Source organism: Ambystoma mexicanum, chromosome 2q (genome assembly GCF_040938575.1).
Source record: "Ambystoma mexicanum isolate Mex_15411 chromosome 2q, UKY_AmexF1_1, whole genome shotgun sequence".
Lineage (NCBI taxonomy): Eukaryota > Metazoa > Chordata > Amphibia > Caudata > Ambystomatidae > Ambystoma > Ambystoma mexicanum.
The window spans coordinates 9,259,145-9,278,608 of record NC_090924.1 but is presented as its reverse complement, the minus strand read 5'-3'; the positions used below and the strand labels follow the sequence as shown (position 1 = coordinate 9,278,608).

Below are 19,464 nucleotides of genomic sequence, written 5' to 3'. Positions count from 1 at the left end.
CCAAAATGAAATACTACGAAAACCGAATCACCAAAGCCGCAAACACCCAGAAAGAATGGTTCAATATCATAAATGAAATGAGGAACCCACTTGGATGCAACAACATTCCGGTACCCTCACTGAAACTATGTAACAAGTTTGCAGACCACTTCAAAAACAAAATCATTGTCATCCACCAAATCATACAAAGCAGACCAGTCAACCAAAATACACAACCACCCCCCCCAACCGAGGATTATCAGAAAAAACTCCAAAGCTTCCCCCAAATATCATTATAGACATTCCTCAAGCTGTTAAGAAATAGCAACAAAGCAGGCTCCCCCATGGACCCCTGCCCTCCAGAAATATACAAATCAATCCTCACACAAGGAGGATTGATTTGTATATGTCCTGGTGCACCTCCAACGATCTCTGCCTCAAAGCCTGTAAAACTGAGATCCTTCCTATCAGGACCCCTGCTCTCTCCTTCTTCCCCTCACTGTGGCCATCCTCCTCGGGCTCTCCCCCTGCGCCTTGAACTGAAGCCAGAAACCTTGGCGTCATCTTTGACTCCTCTTCCTCCTTCCTTCCTCATACTCAGGACATTGCCAAGAAGTCCCACTTTCAGCTCTTCCTTCTCAAAGTAATTTTACCTTTTCTCATTTCCCCCCCGAGGCTCATTGTGACCCAAGACCTGGTTCTCTCTAGGCTTGACTACTGCAATAGTCTCCTCCTGAATCTACCATCTTCCACTCTTCAACCACTCCAGCTAATCCAGAATAGGGCAGCAAGACTTATCCTTGGCCTTAAACCCAGAGACCGCATCTCTCCTACACTAAAGTCTTCACTGGCTCCTGGTTGCTGCACGGATAAAATTCTAATCCCTCTGCATTATCCACAGGGCTGTCAGGGCCCGAGAACTACTCTATCTTCAAGTTTATCTAACCAAATACTCTCCCTCTAGACCACAATGTTCCTCTGGCACCAACTCTCTGTGTGTAAAGGGATTTTCTAAACAGAGCGTAGGTGGTCGGTCACTATACTGAGCGGGGTCTCTCCTATGGAATAGCCTCCCCCTCCCACTGCGCCTTGAGCAAGATCTTCTAAAATTCCAGAAGCTCCTTAAGACTTTCCTCTTTTCCTCCTCCGTCGCTTCTTCTCTCCTCTGCTAATCCCACAGTTGCTGTGATTGGTGTCCTGTGCCCTTATGCATCCTTGGGGCCCGACCTCCCACACCAATTTTACCCAGCTCCTGTCTATCCACAGCACTTGCAGATGCTCTGTAGGTTCGCACATACACCTCCCGCGACCCTAGTCCGTGTAGCACTCAACATTCCTAGCACTTTATCTGTGGTTCATCCATGAGCCGGATTCTCCAGCACTAACACACTCTTCCCTCTTCCTTGCTGCACTTACACGTTCTGAATACTCACAAGGCATAGTAGGTTTGTCCCATCTACATTTTCCCCCCTCTGCGCTTAAATATGGTGTTTTGAATGTTTTCCCACCCTTGCTCCCTCCCTGTCCTGTGGGCGCTTGGGGACAGTATTTTCTTATTGTATAAGCGTCTAACAAGCAAACAATAAATACAAATACAAAAACACAAGGCACACCTTTAGAAAGTTAGATACCTCCTCGGCCTATAACTCGCAATAGGGAAAATACAGCGATCAAGTCGGCGTACATCAAACCACTCCTCAAGGACACGGCAGGAAACGTGGAAGACCTCTCCAACTGCAGACCTATCTCAAACATCCCCTACACAGCAAAACTACTTGAAACCTATGGACTAACACAGGAACACATAGAAAAACACGAGCTGCTGGACCAAGCACAAGTCGGCTGTAGGCCTAGGAGAGGAACTGAGATGGCACTCCTCTCAATCTGGGATGAGCTAAAGACATATGCAGACTCTGACACCAGTTCCGCTCTGATACTTCTGGACCTCTCCACAGCGTTCGACACAGTCAGCCATGACATTCTCATGAAGAGACTGGAAGAAATAGCAATAACTAACCGAGCCCTTCTCCGGATTAAATAATTCCTAACAGATAGAATGGAAACCTTCTGGATTAAACCTTTTAAATCCACTCCAAGGGACACCAACTGCAGAGTACCACAAGGATCGTCCCTATCCCCACTGCTCTTCAATATCTAGCCGACTCCACTAATCAAGCTCATTAAAAGTAACCATTTACCTACCGGCAAGTCTATTCAGATCAAGCAACAACATTCTCCTAGAACTGAAACAATACAAAAAAAGAAAACTTGGGGGGTCCTCATTCTACCACCTGGCAGCAAAAACTTGGAAGTGTCCCCCAAAAGACATACGCAATACAAAGGATCACCTAAAATTCAGAAAATGACTTAATCTTCAACTCGGAATGGAACACCTAGGAAAAACGAAGACTCCACTGGAAACAGAGCACACACCAATAAGCATACATGAAAGGAAAAAGCGAGGGAGAGAGTCCAAAAAAGAACCACTCCCTACAATACCCCACTCCAGTCATTACCCAAGAGACAGGAACCACAGCTGCAGACGGGGGAGCATTAACCAATAAACGGACACCCTAGGAGGTCTTAGTGCGCACCTGTCTTTGGTGGGTTGGGATCCCACACAAGAAACCTGGGGGGACAACCAGAACCTCTCCAGCCCAGGGACAATTACAGAGGAAAGCCACTACCATGTGCAATACCCAGTGAACAAAGCCCTACAAAACGCCCAGCACACAGCATGGACATAGATGATGAACAGAGAAGCCCAAAGCAATGAGGTAAATCCTACTAACCCAACCTTAAAACCTCAAGTTCTGCATTTACTTCTCAAATGCAAAACAAACACAACCGCCTATCTGTACAGCAATCCGCGCGCACTTCACCACACTGCAACGACAAAACGAACCACACATAGCCCTGCACAACAGCATAAGGGAATCCACCGAGCTGTAAATCGCACCCAAGCTCAGTGAACAGTAAAAACTGAACTGAAGCTGTCAAAAGAACATCACAACTCTCGCTATACCTGTTCACGTTATAACCTACTAAGCCACCCCCCCACACTCTTATCTTTCAGAGCCGCCAGAGTGCGAGGGGACCACTCCGGTGGTGTTAGTGCGGGGTACAAATTATCTTTCACGTTAACATTACATATTTAGATACTCTGAATAATATTTTAAACAATTCAGAATAATATTAAACAGATAAGGCAGAGGCATAATTGTACTCTTTTATTTTGTTCTTGACAATGTTTTACATGTTCATATTTTGAAGAATATTACAATTCTTTAATCCACCAAACAGTAAGCATTGTTGGTTAATTTCTGTTCAAAATGAGGGTAAACGAAAGGCAATGACCTAAGAAGAACATGCTATCAAGTACAAATAAATATTTATTACTGCTAGAGAACACCATGTTCTTTTAACAGCACACGTCGCTACTGCAAAATGGATTCTACTGTCTTCTCAGATGCATACTAAAAACGCCTTCTGAATTTGGAACATCCAAGGAACTTGCTATGTATGCCGTTGTCAGACTACTGAGTAATGAACAAAATGTCGGGTTACTACAATGTGGGTTTCTTTTATGGAATACATGTGTTAACCACAAGACAAACAGCTAGCTACCTCTAGTTGCATGTTCTGCATATTTGTTCAAGCCAACCAAGCTAGTGTTAGTTAGCACCAATTATGGACGATTTCAGCCATCCATCTGTGTCTTGTGGCCTACAAACTTATCTAAAATGGATTTGAACTACCAGCACATAACTGCTGGAATCCATAGAATGAAGGAAAGGCTATTATTAGGGTATAATGGCCCATCTCCAAGTTATTGCCAGAGGGTGCTAAGTTGAGCAAGGGTTATAATTACAAGTGATGGTGAAAAATAGGCATTCACAAGTAACCAGTAATTTTCATGGAGCCAGTACTATCAAACATTACTCATTTTTCATTTCACTGGTGTTTGTTAGATTGTGGAAGTAAACTGCACATGCTTCTCGCTATGTTTACACAGCTTCAGACAGTGGTTTCTATCCTGCTTGTCAAGCTGCTGATCAAATTAGAATCGTTTGATTGAAATGTATATCAGAGATTACAGACTGCATTCTGATTACTTTAGAAGAGATCAACAATAGAATACATGTGCTGATAACAGTTATTGTGCAGAGCTGTTGACACTAGTTTCAACTACGGATTGGTTCAATATTGACCAATCAAGGCTACAAAGGGCCATGGCGGACAACCAAGTATCCTCTGCTCCGCAAGGGTCCTCCCACTATTTAGGAGCCCTCAGATTGGCCCAAGCTACATTTATGTTAATTGGATGACAAGAATTATAGGGGACCCCCACCACATTTTGCAAGGATTCATTTTGTGCGACACTGTTGCTGCCTGAAAACCTTTTTGGTGGTGTATCATTGTTTTACATTGAACAAAAATGTAATGGGGTAGATGAGCGGGTGTTTTACAATTCGTCTTTTGTGCTGTTGGCCTGCTCTTGCTGCTCCACTTCTTTTACACTTTGGGTTGGTTCGTTGCTGTCAGCTTCCTGCAAACATGCAAAAAAAGAATTAATGATACATATTAGGACAGGAACTATTAATGTCCAAAAATAATTACATGCTCCTCTAGGCAACATTGTGGGTCCATCACACACGGAAAGTTGCAATCCAGATGTTACAGTAAGAGAGATAGTCAAAGAAAACAAAGTGCATATTGTTCTAATCCGCTACGTCAAAATAAAGACATTGCAGCCAAATACTAATGTCTCTCCCTCTCCCATTCTTCTCTCTTCCTATCATCCCCTCTCAATCACCACCTTTACTTTACTTTATTGTATTTATGGCAGGCAACCACTGATCCGGAGGGTTAAGGGCGCCCAACAGGACAACAGGACAATAGGACAAACAAACACAAAGGTGGTCAAAAGCGAGCAGAGGCCATGGAGGTCCATGCCATTAAGGGAACCAGGAGATCAAAGAGCAGTGCCAAAGAGCGAGCCTATCTAAACTAAAAAGTCTTAAGCCTTTTCCTAAACATGGCAGTAGAATGTTATTCCCTGATATCTAAGGGGATTGAATTCTATGCAAAAGGGGCTGCTGACAAGAATGCCCCTTTTTTAATTGGGACATCCTAAAGACTGGGATTCTTAGTTGAGTGGTGTTCTTTGATCTGAGATTATGTGTATTTGATTTTAATTTGAGCACTTCGTCCAGATACAGTGTCGATGAGCCTGTCAAGCACTTATCGGTAATCAGGAGAAGGCAGAAATCAATTCTAGCTTCCATCGGGCGCCAATCCATGACAATTCTAACAGCATTGTTCTGTACAACCTGCAGCCGGCCCATATCAGATTTAGAGAGGCCAGCTAACAGACTACTACAGTAATGAAGCCTAGGCTAATATCTCTCTGCTGACTCTAGAGATAAATGGACGTGCTCACGCCATCAATTTTATGCAGTAAGAGGCTGAGGAGACCAGATAACTAACCTGCGCTTTCTTTCGAGTCCTAGACTCTGTACCAACTAACATCAACTCAGTTTTACCAGTGTTCAGAGCAAGCCCATTGTTGCACATCCACCGCTGGATCAGTCCATATCGTATTGATGGTTTTCTCATCCTCAGAAATGTTAACGGAAAGGGGGATGACACGTGTCATCTGCATAATTTGTGAAATCTATTTTCTTTTCTTCTAAAAGATTTTAAAAAGGAACAGTGAATATATTATAAAAAACAGGGGACAACCAGGACCCCTGAGGCACACCTTGTGTGATCCAGGCAGGTTCTGCATCTGCCATTGTTCTACTGACTCTACACCATCGATTGCTGAGGAACGATTCGGTCCAGCGTGGCGCTGAACCCACCACCTCCCTTAACCTAGAGACCAGCAATGCATGATCTACCAGATTGAAGGCAGTGGAGAGGTCCAACCGCATCAGCATTGCCGCCTGGCCATTGTCCATGAATCGAAGAAGTCTAGATTTAAAATTCCGGAGGGCAGTCTCCGTGCCATGATTCTCCCTGAATACTGACTGCCATTTGTTCAAAACATTATTATTCCCTCGATTTCATTACTTGTGTGTATGCCACACGATCAAGAATCTTAAGCAGGAATGGGGAGTTAGAGATAGGCTGGTAGTTCAGCGGATTCAATGGACAGAGACATGTCTTCTTCAGAAGAGGTCTAATCCATGTATTCTTATTGCCAGACAGACATGGCATTCCCTGAACAAGGCATTGACACATTTGTACAGAGTGCCAATCATCATGGGTGAATAGGTTTTTAAAATCATGGCTTGGCACACGTCCCCCAGACAGGAGGTTGCTTTCGGATTTTCTATTATCAGAGCAAGTTCTGATTCTGTCACTGGTTTAAAAACAAACTGTTTGTCCTGCTCCCACAGCTTCTGAGTAGTGTTAGTAAGTATTTCCACGCTGGGCCCCATGGCTTCTTTGCCAATTCAATGTTAGCTTTAATAGTATTTAGTTTGCCAAACATGGCGTCCTAAATCGACGTACACCATTCAGCATCCCTAATGATACCATACGTTTTACCCATGCTCGGATGTTCCAATTCCTTCAGGATTTTAAACAGTTCTCTTGAATGTGATGGTGCCTTACTGATTCTATTATCAAGGGAGGATTTTTTTGCTATTCCTTGAAACTTTTTTCCACAATTAATTCTGTAGGCCTCTTTCTCTGTCTCATTAGAGGCTTTTAATCTTCGCACTCTTGAGGATTTGAAGGTCCGGAGTAAACCAGATGTTAGCCTGCTTCTGAATGCCTTTTTTGGTTTTCCAGGGTGCTAAGGCATTAGTTGCCTCCTGAAGGGTGCACAGATATTTCTCAACAATGACAACCACTGAAAGTGAGACATTCAATTCCTGGGACAGGGGAATTAACCAGGGGCGCATAGCGTTTGGGGAAAGATTCTTGGTATTTCTACATACCAAAGTAACTTTATATTCTTTCCTGCGCATAATCACCGTATCGCAAATGACCAAAAGGTGAATGAAAAAATGGTCTGACCATGGGCATGGAGATATCTCAGGGACATGTTGTGGCCCGCTACCCAGTCTAATATATTACCTTTGTCATGGGTTGGAGTTTTTACAAATTGTTCAAACCCCAGATCCGCTAAGGCATCCTCAAGAAACTTAGCTTGTGCATCATTGCTCAACCAATAATTGAGGCAGAGCGAGTGGGAGCAAAAGAGGCCATTTCATCCCATTTTAAGGCCCTCATCTCTGATTTCTCTTTGGTCTCCTTAATTAATGATAAAATATTAGCGGCACTCATTTCAATTTACTTTTGCAATACGGAACCCACCCTGCACCCCGGAGAGCAACGGACCGGCTTGTCCCTCTCGCGCCAGCACTCTCGCACCTGTTGTGTGAATATAAGCGAATCAGACTACAATCCTGATGGCATTTGTAGTTCTGACAACAACCGGAGACCTAAGAGCAGCACTGAGCAGTTCGTGCAGAGAGGCACGGCAACTGGGGAAACAAAATATAACTAGTTACTAACAAGCGCTTAGTACGAGCTGGATTTAAATTGCAATATTTTAGCAGGATACACTATTTTAAAAGCAGTTTTTTAAAAAGGCTAAAAGACAATTAAATGTAGCAACAGCGTAATGATTAAAACACAGTTAAGAGTTTCCTCTGAGGAGATATAATCACAGGCAGTATTTAACTGTCAGCATTAAAGAAAAAGAAATATACTTTGGACCAACTGGGCAATTCTTGCAGAGCTTCAGCTTATTTTAGATTAGTCTTAATTTTGAAGGTTTTTGAGATTGTTGTTTGGGACTGCCCAGGCCGGTGGGTGGTGGCGGGAGTCGGTGCAGGGTGAGTTACCTTTGGTTCACATTTCTTCCCCTGATCATTTTTTGGCTGCTTATTCCTCAGTAGTTCAGCTTCAAATTAAGCCAGAGGTGTCAGACTAACTTTTCTGAATAGCACACATACTTTGGAGACTATTTTGATCTGGGATAAGGCTTTTGCACTTTTCATTTACGCCACATGTTCATTCATTTGTATGCCAGAGAGGAGGGGCGGAATGCAACTTGCATTTCCACTACCTCCGTTCCTCTCCGCAATACACATGCCCCAGAATTTGTAACGGCATGCATTTTCAAGGCAGTGCTAATGCTTTGGATCACTATGGAGCCCATCGACTTTTTGGGCAGCATAAAGCATGCAGACTGCATATGGATCCATTCTAAATGCTGCCTGACATGCTCCCATGGCATGCAGCATTTACTCATTTGCACGACGCAGTGCAAATGTGCAGGGCAAAAGGCACTGTGCAAATTACCAAAATGTGTATGTCTACACGTAAAGGCTCCCCAACGCCAAATTACGAGTTCATATAAATTGAGCACCTTTGTGTCTCCATGTGCTGGTGCCATGGCGTCATTCGGAAGATTGTGCCCTCTGTGACTCTTTTTATTCAGACTGTGAAGAACAGGCTTAAGTGTTTAATATATTTCTTTGACAAGCACACAGACTTTGATTAAACATTATTTCAGTATCCATGGGTTACCAGCGATGGGCTTCAGTAGCCTCATTCATTTCAGAGGTTCTTCTGAAAACTTGTTTGGATTTAAGTATTTTGATACTCCAAGAACGGCTCAGGGTTTGCTTCAGTGGGTGCCTCTGAGGCCCTGTCCTGGGCTGGTGCCAGAGAACCTTCTCAGAACTAGTAGGAGATTCAGACTCTGTCCTAGACCACAGCTGTCCAACAGTATTCCTAGCCCCTAAGTATCAACCATCTACGACACACATAGACCGTTCAGTACTCCCAGAGATATTGATAAAACCATCAATCTTCTTGGATTAAGAGATCTTTTTGTTCCTGTAAAAAGTCTTGGCCTTCTTTAGCCATATCACTGTGGTTGATCATATTGTATTTACTTGGAGAGCTCTTACCTGTGAGACCTAACTGACCACATGTGACAATGGGGGGAAAGCCCATGCCTCAGTCTTCTCTACTTATCCTGAGCACTTTTCCAAAGGCAGTACTTGAAGACATGTTAGTAGTGTCACAACGATGTTGAAAACAGCCACTGGCCAAACGTTAGGACTTTTCTGAAGGAAATAACTTATCCACACATGCTTCCTCTTAGTTCTAAGGCAGAGAGATCAGAGATGTGACCTACATGCCTCTTCGGGCCTGGAACGTTTCAATGTGCACTATCTGATGCATGCGTGTTCCTTATTTATATATCAATATCCTTGGGCTCTTTAGTGCAAAGGTGCCACTGAGAATCCAAAATATTAATTATGGCATTAGTGCACTACCTATGAGCAAAAGTATGTAGCTTGATTTGATGAATGATAGATGCACACCTTGTTCTGCATAGCCATCTCTCTTTCTGCACACTTAATTCCAATGTTTTGCCACAGAAGGTGGTGCTATAGAGCCATCGTTAATCCTGAAGTAATGACTCTATGTTTATGTGAGGAATTATAGTAGTCTTTATTCAGAGAGGGCTAGCATGCAATCAAGGCTAGTGAGTCCCCACACATGTCACACTTATCTCCAGTTAAGGGCCTCTAGCTGGCAGTCGAGGTTTTGGTCCTTCTAGTCTGCAGGAGGTGACAATAGTCCATGGTATGGGGTGTGGACGGCTGGAGAAAGGATCTTCTATATTTAAAACAAACGTATTCAGTCTCTTGGATTTTATGTGGATTTTATTCATGTTATTTATAGCATGCATATTAATGTGTAAGTGCATAATTTTTATTTTGTTTAATTTTTTCTTATTTATATTTTGATTCACTATTTATACAAGCTGGCATTTTATAGTTACATGAAACTTTTATGGCATTCTTTTGCTGAAATAAAGTCATAAAGTGAAAAGGATCTTCCTATCCTACTGAATTGCCAACAGAGTGCCCCCTTGTGCATAGTAAGAGGCAGTGAAAAGGGAATTTCCTTCATCCTTGGGTTACAGAAGTGAATGCTAAACAAAGGAAAACAAAATCCAAGGAGGCACCCGCTTCATTTAACATAGCCCTAATTTTCTGTTTTTGTCTGGCAATTGGCACAATTTGTTTGCTAACCAAGTCTCAGGCACCAATGCCAAAACCTTTTTTAGGGCGGCAAGAGTATGGGCCCTCGAGGGAGGATGGGTGGCAGTCAAAGGGTTCAACTGGATGGAGGCGTGGCTTGATGTGGAATGGAGCATGTCAGTCGCTGGAGTTCCTTGTATCCATGCTGTACATTCCTTTTACATATCCTGCTAGAGTAACTTGGTTGAAAAGTGTTAATTAACAGCTGATGGGCTTTCAGAAGTGCAAATCATTTTGCAGTTTACTGTTGGAGGTTTTGGTGAAATCTATATCATCAGACTAGAGGTGTAACATAGCCATGATAGTGATGGCCATAGGCTGGAGTGATTCAATAACTGACTGAAGGTATAGGCAGTGGAGGTATGCAATTTGACATGTCAAGTTAATACTGAGATGAAGCCTGGTCAGATGTGGACCTTGATGACGTATTCTTTCACACTTTTGAGAATAAAGGTATGAGCAACTACGGCCTATAACGACTTTGTCTGGAACCCTGAAGTCAGAGATGTGAAAAGATAGCTGCTTGGAAAAAAGCGCAAATGTTCATGTGAATTAGCATGCGTCTCCTCTAGTTTGTATCGCAAGAAGTCTGGGACATGGTGTCCATGGATGTGGTGGGTCCAGGAAGTTCTGTTGGCAATGCTGCGCTGTTCATTACAAGTTCAGAATCCCAGTGAGTGTTGATCATTGCGAGCATTTGGTACCGCAGTTACTGATGCAGCACTTTCTTGTTGATGATGCAGTGGTTCTGTCTATGGGTGGAAGGTACATTTTTTTTATCTTAAGGTACAGGTTTAGGGTGGGGCTGGGTGTACACACAAGTCAAGATATATTTCTCTTGCTGGAGTGCCCCAAATCAAGCATCCAAGTTGGTGATGAAGAGGCACAGATAGTGGGGGCTTTGCCGAACTGCAGGCGCTGGGTTCTAGCGTTGAACTGTGCAGCAAGAATGGGTTGGAAATTAAAGGCTATTGGTATTGTTCACTGAGATAATCTAAAAAAAGACTACATGAAAATGCAGAGTATATGCATGGTTGTTGTTTACATTCAACTAAAGGGTGATCAATTGAATCTGAGATTCAATGCCAATCCTACTTTGAGTCATTTGGAAATCTAATTTCTTGCTATTCAGATCACTGGTTATTCTGGATGTGCTGTATTTTGTTTATTTACTTTCTTGGTCTCTCGTGGTGTAAATCATTATTCCTGGTAACCTGCACATTTGTCTCTGTGCTTGTCTGTGAGTGCTGCAACCTATGGCCATTCAGCCCTGCTCATCACATTCCCCCTGCCTGCCCAGGCTGTTGGCAATTAGTTAGGGCCAATCCACGTGACCGGAAAACATTGTAGACTTAGCGCTTACTATCCATGTCCCCATTGCCTGCCCGCCTTTCTTTGCGCTGGGGGGGTGGATTGACCACTCGGGTAAGGTACTTTGCCTTGTGCTCTCGTTCCATGTTATTTCCTTTGGGCTCACATACCGTGTTATATTTAATTATTTCTTGGGCTCTCATTCCATGTCTATGTATTTCCTTTGGGCTCTTGTTCTGTGTTCTATTGAATTATTTCTTTGGGACTTGTTCCGTGTTTATTTTCTTGCTTGGTCTCTCGTAGCAAGCATCATTATTCCTGTTAGCCTGCATGTTTGTCTCTGTGCTTGAGTGCAGCAACCTGTTGCCATTAAACCCTGCCCATCCACAGTCCCCCTGCCTCCCAGACTGGTTGCGACTGGGTATGCTCAAACCATGTGACCGGTACACATACACTTTAGTGATCTTCTCAGAGCAGCCTTGCCCGTGCAGCCGGCCAACGGCCAGAGGCAAAGGGCAGCTCCCTTCCTGGGCAGCTCTTATTACCTGTTTGACCCTGTTCGCCCAAGGACACCTGAACAAACATCCTACAGCAAGAACTCGGGTAGGTGGTATGGAAGAAGAGTACATCCATTACTGTGTACTGGTAAAACCCTGCCATTCATACATTGCTATCACCTACTCTTAACATTATGTTGTCTTGCACTGTACTGTTTTTTCTGTTTATTGTTTATGGTTTATTAAACCTTTACAACACAAAAGAAAGATATTTTTACATTTCATCACATCATATGTATCATCAGTATACAATTGACATTAATAACAAGATAGTCACATACATTTTAAAACATTAAAAATCAAGAATCAGAACTAAAGAAAATACAAAACAAAGCAAAAGGTATAAAACAAGTATAAAATGATCACAAAGATTGTTTCATAGTTTTATCTGTATATATAATTTTACGAAAATATATAAACTAAAAACAATTAATATTTCAAAAACATTTAAAAGGTTAACGCGGAGTTAATAATACCTTAATTTTAATTCAATAGATTTAAAAAAGTCTACTACAGCTAAGGTGTTATGAGCATTGTCACTGTACAAACATCTATGCCAAAGATGTTCCTCACTACACCAATGGCTAGAGAGGAACCATTTCCCTAAATAGCTCATCCTCATATTGTTGAGTGCTGGACAGTGCAGAATCAGATGTCGAGAGGATTCCTCTATGTCTTTATTTTTACAAAATCTACCCCCAGAATCTGCTACATCAATCCTCTCCTCAAGAGGATTTTGTTGGTTGGTAAAATGTTCCCCTGAAATCTGAGCATTATTGATCTATGCAAATGATCGGGATATCATACTTAATAGAACAGCAATGTCCCCCTTTTCTTGTGTTCATTGCTAAAATGACTCATTGATGGATAACTGTGAAATTTCTCTGTTGTGTCAATCCAGTCTGTCATATAAGCATTTTTTAACCTTTGTGAATTAGCTATCATAACTTCGGTGTTCAAGTTTAACTTCTGCAAAATGTTTTCACTTGACACACAGAGCTGAGCAGTATAATTCATGGTTTTGCCTCAGAGACTTTGGTTCATGCACATATCCAAGTCTTCATACAAGGAAGCATAGACTGATAAAAGCAGTTTTCTGTATAAAGATAGTACTTTCCACTGTACCCGTTCTCTGATTGAAATTAAACCTAGCTCAAATCGTATAACTGCAAGAGGGACAGCTTTTGGTACCCCACTAAATCCTCCGCCAAATCCTAGCCTGTGCCTAATACAACCATTTAGGAACTACAGGGAAGTAAAGTTCCTGCGCATACGTAAGTTTTGGAATTACTTTCCCTTCATAGAACTTTAATGCAGGAAAAATTGAATAAAGTAACATTTTTTGATGTATCATTAATAGTTGGTGTTAGGGACAATTCTCAATATGTGCCAATTTCCCTTACACCTTTTGAGACCCCCAGCAACTTTGCTGGATTTCTAGGATTTAATTTTTTTACCTGGGAGGAGTGTGAGCTTTTTTTCCCACTCTTCCATGTATTTTGTGTGTGTTTTACTTTTGTGTTCTTTGGTTATGGAGTTTTAAAACAACTCCATAGACATCATCTTTTTCTGTGTGTCACACAACACCTTCAGTGCAGTGGCACAGGGGTGTCTTTCAGACCCCCCAACATTTAAATACCTTCTCTGGGGCTGACTACCGTCTCCCAGAGTAGGTAAAGTTAAATTGGCTTTACTAGTCTTTTTAAATTTACTGACCCAGCACACATTATCTTCCTATAGAGTGCTGGAGAGGTTGCTTAGCTTCCCCTGATCCAAAACACTCATGTAACTGTAAAATGTTACCTTTTCCTACTTTAAATGGCTGGTGGCAGTGGTTTAGATCAACTACCATGATTTTTCCCGACCGCTAACAATGGTAGCAAAAAACTGGGTCAGCCATGTTTTTCAATATGGCCCCCAAGACCTAGCTGTAAAAACAGACTGCGGTCATCTTTTTTCGCCATTTCTTTTAGGAAAAGTCCTTCTTGTGTTTGTCTATGCACGCCAAACCAGGTTTGGTCCCTTTGCTCCTTGGCCTTTGACGGGCTTCAGTGCTGAAGCCCTCCTCTGGCTCCTGAGTGTCTGGGTTGGACAGAATGTGAGGGAGGTGCCTGAAAATCCATGTGCCTAGTCTCCTATGAGACCTGAATGCACTCTGGCGGGATTGTCTGGCTGGTTGTCCGGCAAGGACAGCCACCATGATGTGTGTGTGACAGCCAGGCTGGAATGAATGGGGGAAAACTGTTTAAAAGCAGGTCTCTGGAACTTGGAAAGCAGAGTTGACCACTGGAACGAAAAGAACCAAAGACAAGCTGAAGGAAGAGGACTGCTGCAACTCCTGGACAACCGGTGAAGCCCTGCTGCAGGTCCAAATTGCCTGAAACTCCAAACGACAGAGAAGCCCTTCAAGGTTTTGCCTGAAACTCCAAACGACAGAGAAGCCCTTCAAGGTTAACTTCTTCCCTTGAGTTTGGTGGGAACAACCAACTCGTAGCCACCTGGACACCGTCCCCATTTGGTCGAATTTTCATCAGAGTGCTGTTGAAAACCGGATAGCCAGAGGGAAGGAAACCAGCTTGTGGACTTTAAGGCACTCACACCTTAAACCAGCGTCTTGCTACAGCTTTTGGCCTCATCCCTGGGCAGTACAGGAACCTCCCAGCGTCCTCCTTCTTGTCCCCACGACTGAAGCTCAGGAACAGCGAGATCTGCTTGAACTGCTAGGAACAACTGCCTCAGCTATAGCTTTCTTTATTAACAAGGTACTTTGCAAACGCGGCCAGGAACTATTTTCGGCCATCGAGAAAGTGCATGAACCTTTCCTCATCTTCGAATTCTTGTCCTTCCCTAAACATTCGTCAAACTTTTTGTCTAGCCAAATTCTTCTAAACTCTGTGGCAAAGACCTAACAGTTATCCACCAGAGCGGTGCTATTCCATACAGAGACTCTGATCCATTGACTTTGGCTCAGGCCTATGAGAAGAATTGCTGGTTGTATTTAATTGAAACCCTTTGCCCTGCCTATGAATGTATTTGGGCTGTCTATTCTTATAACCTTGTCTTTTTATCCCTTTAAGAAGTATTTGAAGTGCCAATTTGCTCCCACTTCACAGGAGCTAAACGTGTTCAATTACTTACCGGTTGGATTTTTGTGGTGTATTAGTGTGTGATATTGAGCTGCTTATGCTAGTGTAATGTTTTCTAACTGACTGAGTAAATAAATGTATATTCTTTTAACAAGAAACCTTGAGTAAGTGTTTACTTGAATCACTGTATTAGTTGGTCCTTTGTGTAACTTGTTCTACTGCTCACTTAAACTCTTGAGATAAGTCTGGCTGCTCAGCCATCACTACCACTTTATTGTGTAGTACAGGCTTGTACCAAAGGTGAAATTGTGCTTACACCTGTAGTCCTAATTGCCTGTAGTGTTCCCAAAGGGTACTGCAGGTGACTCTTTCAAACAGTTGGTTAAGCAGAAGAGCAGATTTTTGGTAGAGATTTTGTCCTACATTACAATAGCCAGAGGTGGCCGATATAAAGAAGCCCACATATGTCATATTAGATGCAGATTTAATCACTGTGTTCTCCCAAGACCACACAGGGGCCCTTCCTTTTCTTCTTGTAAGGTCAAGGATTTTGGTTTTCTTTGGATTGATCAAAATGCTGTTATCACTCGCGACGGATGAAAACGCTGAGAGTAGCCTTTTTAGACCAACACAGGAGTTGTTGAACAATAAGAAGTCCTCTGCATAGGCTAACCAAGGCACTTTCAAGGCACCCACCTTTGGTGATACAAGCGTAGCCGGACTAAGATAATCATTTTCATCGGAGACATATAAATTAAATAAACAAGCCACAAGGATACAGCACTGCTTTAGACCAGAGGGAGTGGGGATGAAACTAGACATAACCCCCTCTCTATTCAGCCTAACCTGAAAACTAGAATTCTTGTGAAGCCCTATTATAAGTTTTAATAGGCCGTGCGAGATACCCCAACTGGCCAACTTTCCCCATAATCTTGACCGATCAACACGGTCAAAAGCAGATGACAGGTCGACAGAGGCAACATACGTGCAACCAGCAGAAGTGGACCAGGCAGATTTCTGGATGGTCCTTAAAATAAGGCCATTAAGATTCTTGGAATGTGCCTTGCAGAAGCCCAACTGGAATCTGGATAGCCTATTGGAGGTGGAAGGCCACATTTCAAGATGTTGAAGTAGTAAAGACGCAAAGATCTTGCTATCTACATCTAACAGTGAGATCGGTCTATAATTTTTCAGCTCAGATCTTGCACCTTAAAAATAGGGACAATGTGGGCAGTCTGTCATGATTTAGGAAAGGTTTTAGAAGCAATAACACACTCGAAAAGAATGGCCAAAGCATTTGCCCAGTTGGTTGGATCTTTCTTTAGGGTGATGTTAGGCCAATGGGTCCAGCGGCTCTTGATGATTTACATAAAGTTATCAATTCATACACCTTATTCACTTCAATGGAGATATTTGTTTCTAGAGCCATAACAGCATCAGACTGAATAACAGTAGATAATGGCATAGCTTTTCCTGGAGCATATAAGTCCGAGAAGAACTCTACCCAAGCAAATTCTTCAACAGCATTTAACTATGAAGTGTTTAAAGATCCCACCTGCCATTAATCATAGACCAAAACGCACCCAAGTGTTTTTTGGTTAATACTTGGAGCATAATTTCTGCATCACACTGTAGGAGCGTAGATCATCTAAACTTGCAGAAATGTCTATATTTTTGTTTTTCATCTTTACAGCTAGTTAACTGTGTAGTAAAAGCCGTATCAGAGCTCACTATTATTCTCAGTGCCCGTCTCATGTCAACTTTCCTATGCGCCAACTGATCATAAAAAACATGTTGCCGTTTCTTCGTTATTTTCTTCCGTTTCAGCCTAGGGTTATTTATAGCAGCAATCATTAACTCTTCGATTGGTGAAGCAAAGTGGTCCACATTGAAAACGTCTATTTTCCACTTCAAAGTAGTATGGCAAATCCCCCGACTAAGTTCGTTAGTCAGTATCTCTATGTTTTGTGGGGACCAACGGACATCATTTCTACTAGGAGTCACTTGCAAATTAATGGGACCAACTATTGCCTGTTCTTTGATTTTAAAAGATAAAGTAAATTTGGCTCTTAAAAAAAATGATCAGTCCATGTATTTTCTTTTATCATAAATTCGGATCACTGTGATTTTACCGTTGCGCAATGGTCCATAGCGTAAATGTCTGCATGGGAAATGTACGCAACACATAAATGTTCGTACATTTCCCATGCGAACATCCATTGAAAATCACACAGATTTAAACATGCACCCTCACACACACCCTCACTCACACCCCCAACACACCCCTGCCCCCTACTTATCTTTCTTTCAGACACGCTGTGTCCCTGCGGCGCCGGTTCCCTTTCACTTCCGTGACTGGGAACCAGTGCCGCAGGGTCCTTTTCTTTTTCTTTTCTTTTTTTTTAACTTTTCTCACAGGTGAGCTGCGGAGGTGTTCCCTGCAACCCTTGCCCACTATACTGTATAGTATAGTGAGGGGGTTGTTGCGGTGGAAACACCCCGGCAGCCTTTGTGCTTTTTTTTTTTACCGACCCCACACCAAAACACTTTCCACAAAAAGTTTGAACTTTTGGTAGTTCAAACTTTTTGTGGTATGTGTTTTACGTCTTTTGGTGGGGTCTGTAATTTATTTTTGGTAATTTTGGCCTGTTCCATAAAATCAGAGCAAAGCTCGAACATCTGTTGGTCAACAAAGATGTAATCCAGAGTGGATTTGCTAAGACCTCAAGACAAAGTATGTCAGTCACCCTGCCCCCCCCCCCCGATCTACCCGTTGATAATTTAGAGACCCAGGGAGGTCATGACACAACTTCACTGCCAACCTGCTTGTGATTTTGAGTCAGGCTATAGAGTCAGGATACTTGTCCCACAGATTATCTTCTAAGGTAGTTGGTATGCAATTGGCATTCAAATCACCAGCCAGAAGAACATGTCTACAACCAGCTCGGTAATAGTGAGTAGGAATTCCTCTAACACACCCACTCCCTTGTGCCAATATATATTAATCAGCGAACCATGGCCATTGTCTGTATATGCCGAAACCTCTACAGCTATCAATTCATAAGGGAGGTTTTCCATCTGTCGACCAATTGAACAAAGATAACATTGTAGAGCAATAATAAGGCCACCAGAGGGTCCACCACCACAGCAAGATTTTGCAGGCTGAGAAAATACCCAGAAACCGTCTAGAGGAGTAGTGGATGTTATTCAAGTTTCCTGGAGCATTAGACAATTGCTGCTTCTCAAAAGAGCTATTGTTTCAGTATTTGTCAGCAAGAGCACATTGCCTCTGGATTTCCAGGAAAGTAACTACAGTTCTTCTTTACCAATGCAGTGAGCATACATCATTATCCTGACTTAAATCTAAAAGCATTATGCCTCACAGGTCCCTGGTCTTTCAAGTCTGGTGTTTTTATTTGATTACTAGCCCCATCAAAATTATATTGAGTGCGTTTTAAATTAGTGGCACGTGAATTATCCCTTGACCACAGGACGTGAGAAATTTGCCGACCGTCCGACCACCAGGCAATTGAAAAACCCATATTGTCTGTTAGTACCCGGTAAGGGACAAAAGGGACAATGAGATTGTAACATGCAATCTCATTGGCCCTCGCTGGGGCGTTACCCAACTGGGAATCCCTCTCCTAATAATGTTTCTTCTGTCCCCGGCAGGGGGGGGTTGTGGCAACCACTCAGCCAATGAGGAGGCTCGGAACGGGGTAATCCCCCTCCGAGCACCACACGGCTGAAGACTGCCATTTTCCCAGCCGGGGATCGAGGTAAGTGTATTCCCTCCCCCAGCCCCAATCCACAGAAACCCCTCCGCTCCCTCCCGACCCCACTTACCTTCTTTTTTGTCCTTTTTCGGGAGCGGACACGCTGGGAACACTTCTGTCCCCATCGCGTCTGCTACTGATCCGCGACCGGCCATCATTGAAAGGTAGAAGGGACTACACATAGTCCCTTCTCTCCTTTTCATGGCGGCCATTTTCTTTGTTTACATTTTTCCACAATGTTTGTTTACCCTTTTACATTAATTTTCAATGGCCTCCATGGAAATGGAAAACTGACTTAGTTTCTCCTTCCCCGGCGGCCATTCTTTTGTCTTTTTTTCTGTTCGGAAACGCTTGGGTTACTAATAGCAATAGGCCCGAGCAGGGGGGGGGGGGAATTACCACTTCAGGTAATGCCCCGGGGCCATCGTTAAGGCCCTCGCTTCGGTCAGGCCTGTAACTATGGCCCCCAGGGCATTACCTGAAGTGGTAGTGCCCCCCCTGCTCGGGGCCTATTGCTTAAAGAGTACCCTTTCTGACAGAATCAGGTCAATCACCAGTCTAGAGCGAAAGTAGAGCAATGATTGCACCGTATTCTGCTTACTTGGAAAGACCACTCTCTCAATGTCTGCTGAAGAAAGAGCACTTAAAATGGGAATTTCTGCAAAGATCACCA

At 43.0% G+C, this 19,464-nt stretch overlaps 1 protein-coding gene across 1 annotated transcript in view; it reads right to left on the bottom strand.

Moving 5' to 3' along the window:
• Positions 1 to 3,194: 3,194 nt before the first annotated feature.
• PDIA2 (protein disulfide isomerase family A member 2) overlaps positions 3,195 to 19,464 on the bottom strand; it is a 771,139-nt gene continuing 754,869 nt past the window's right edge. Inside the window, exon 11 of the mRNA XM_069646771.1 lies at positions 3,195 to 4,528. Within this exon, the coding sequence (XP_069502872.1) occupies positions 4,445 to 4,528 (84 nt within the window). The 3' untranslated portion in view covers positions 3,195 to 4,444. The remainder of the gene's footprint in view (positions 4,529 to 19,464) is intronic.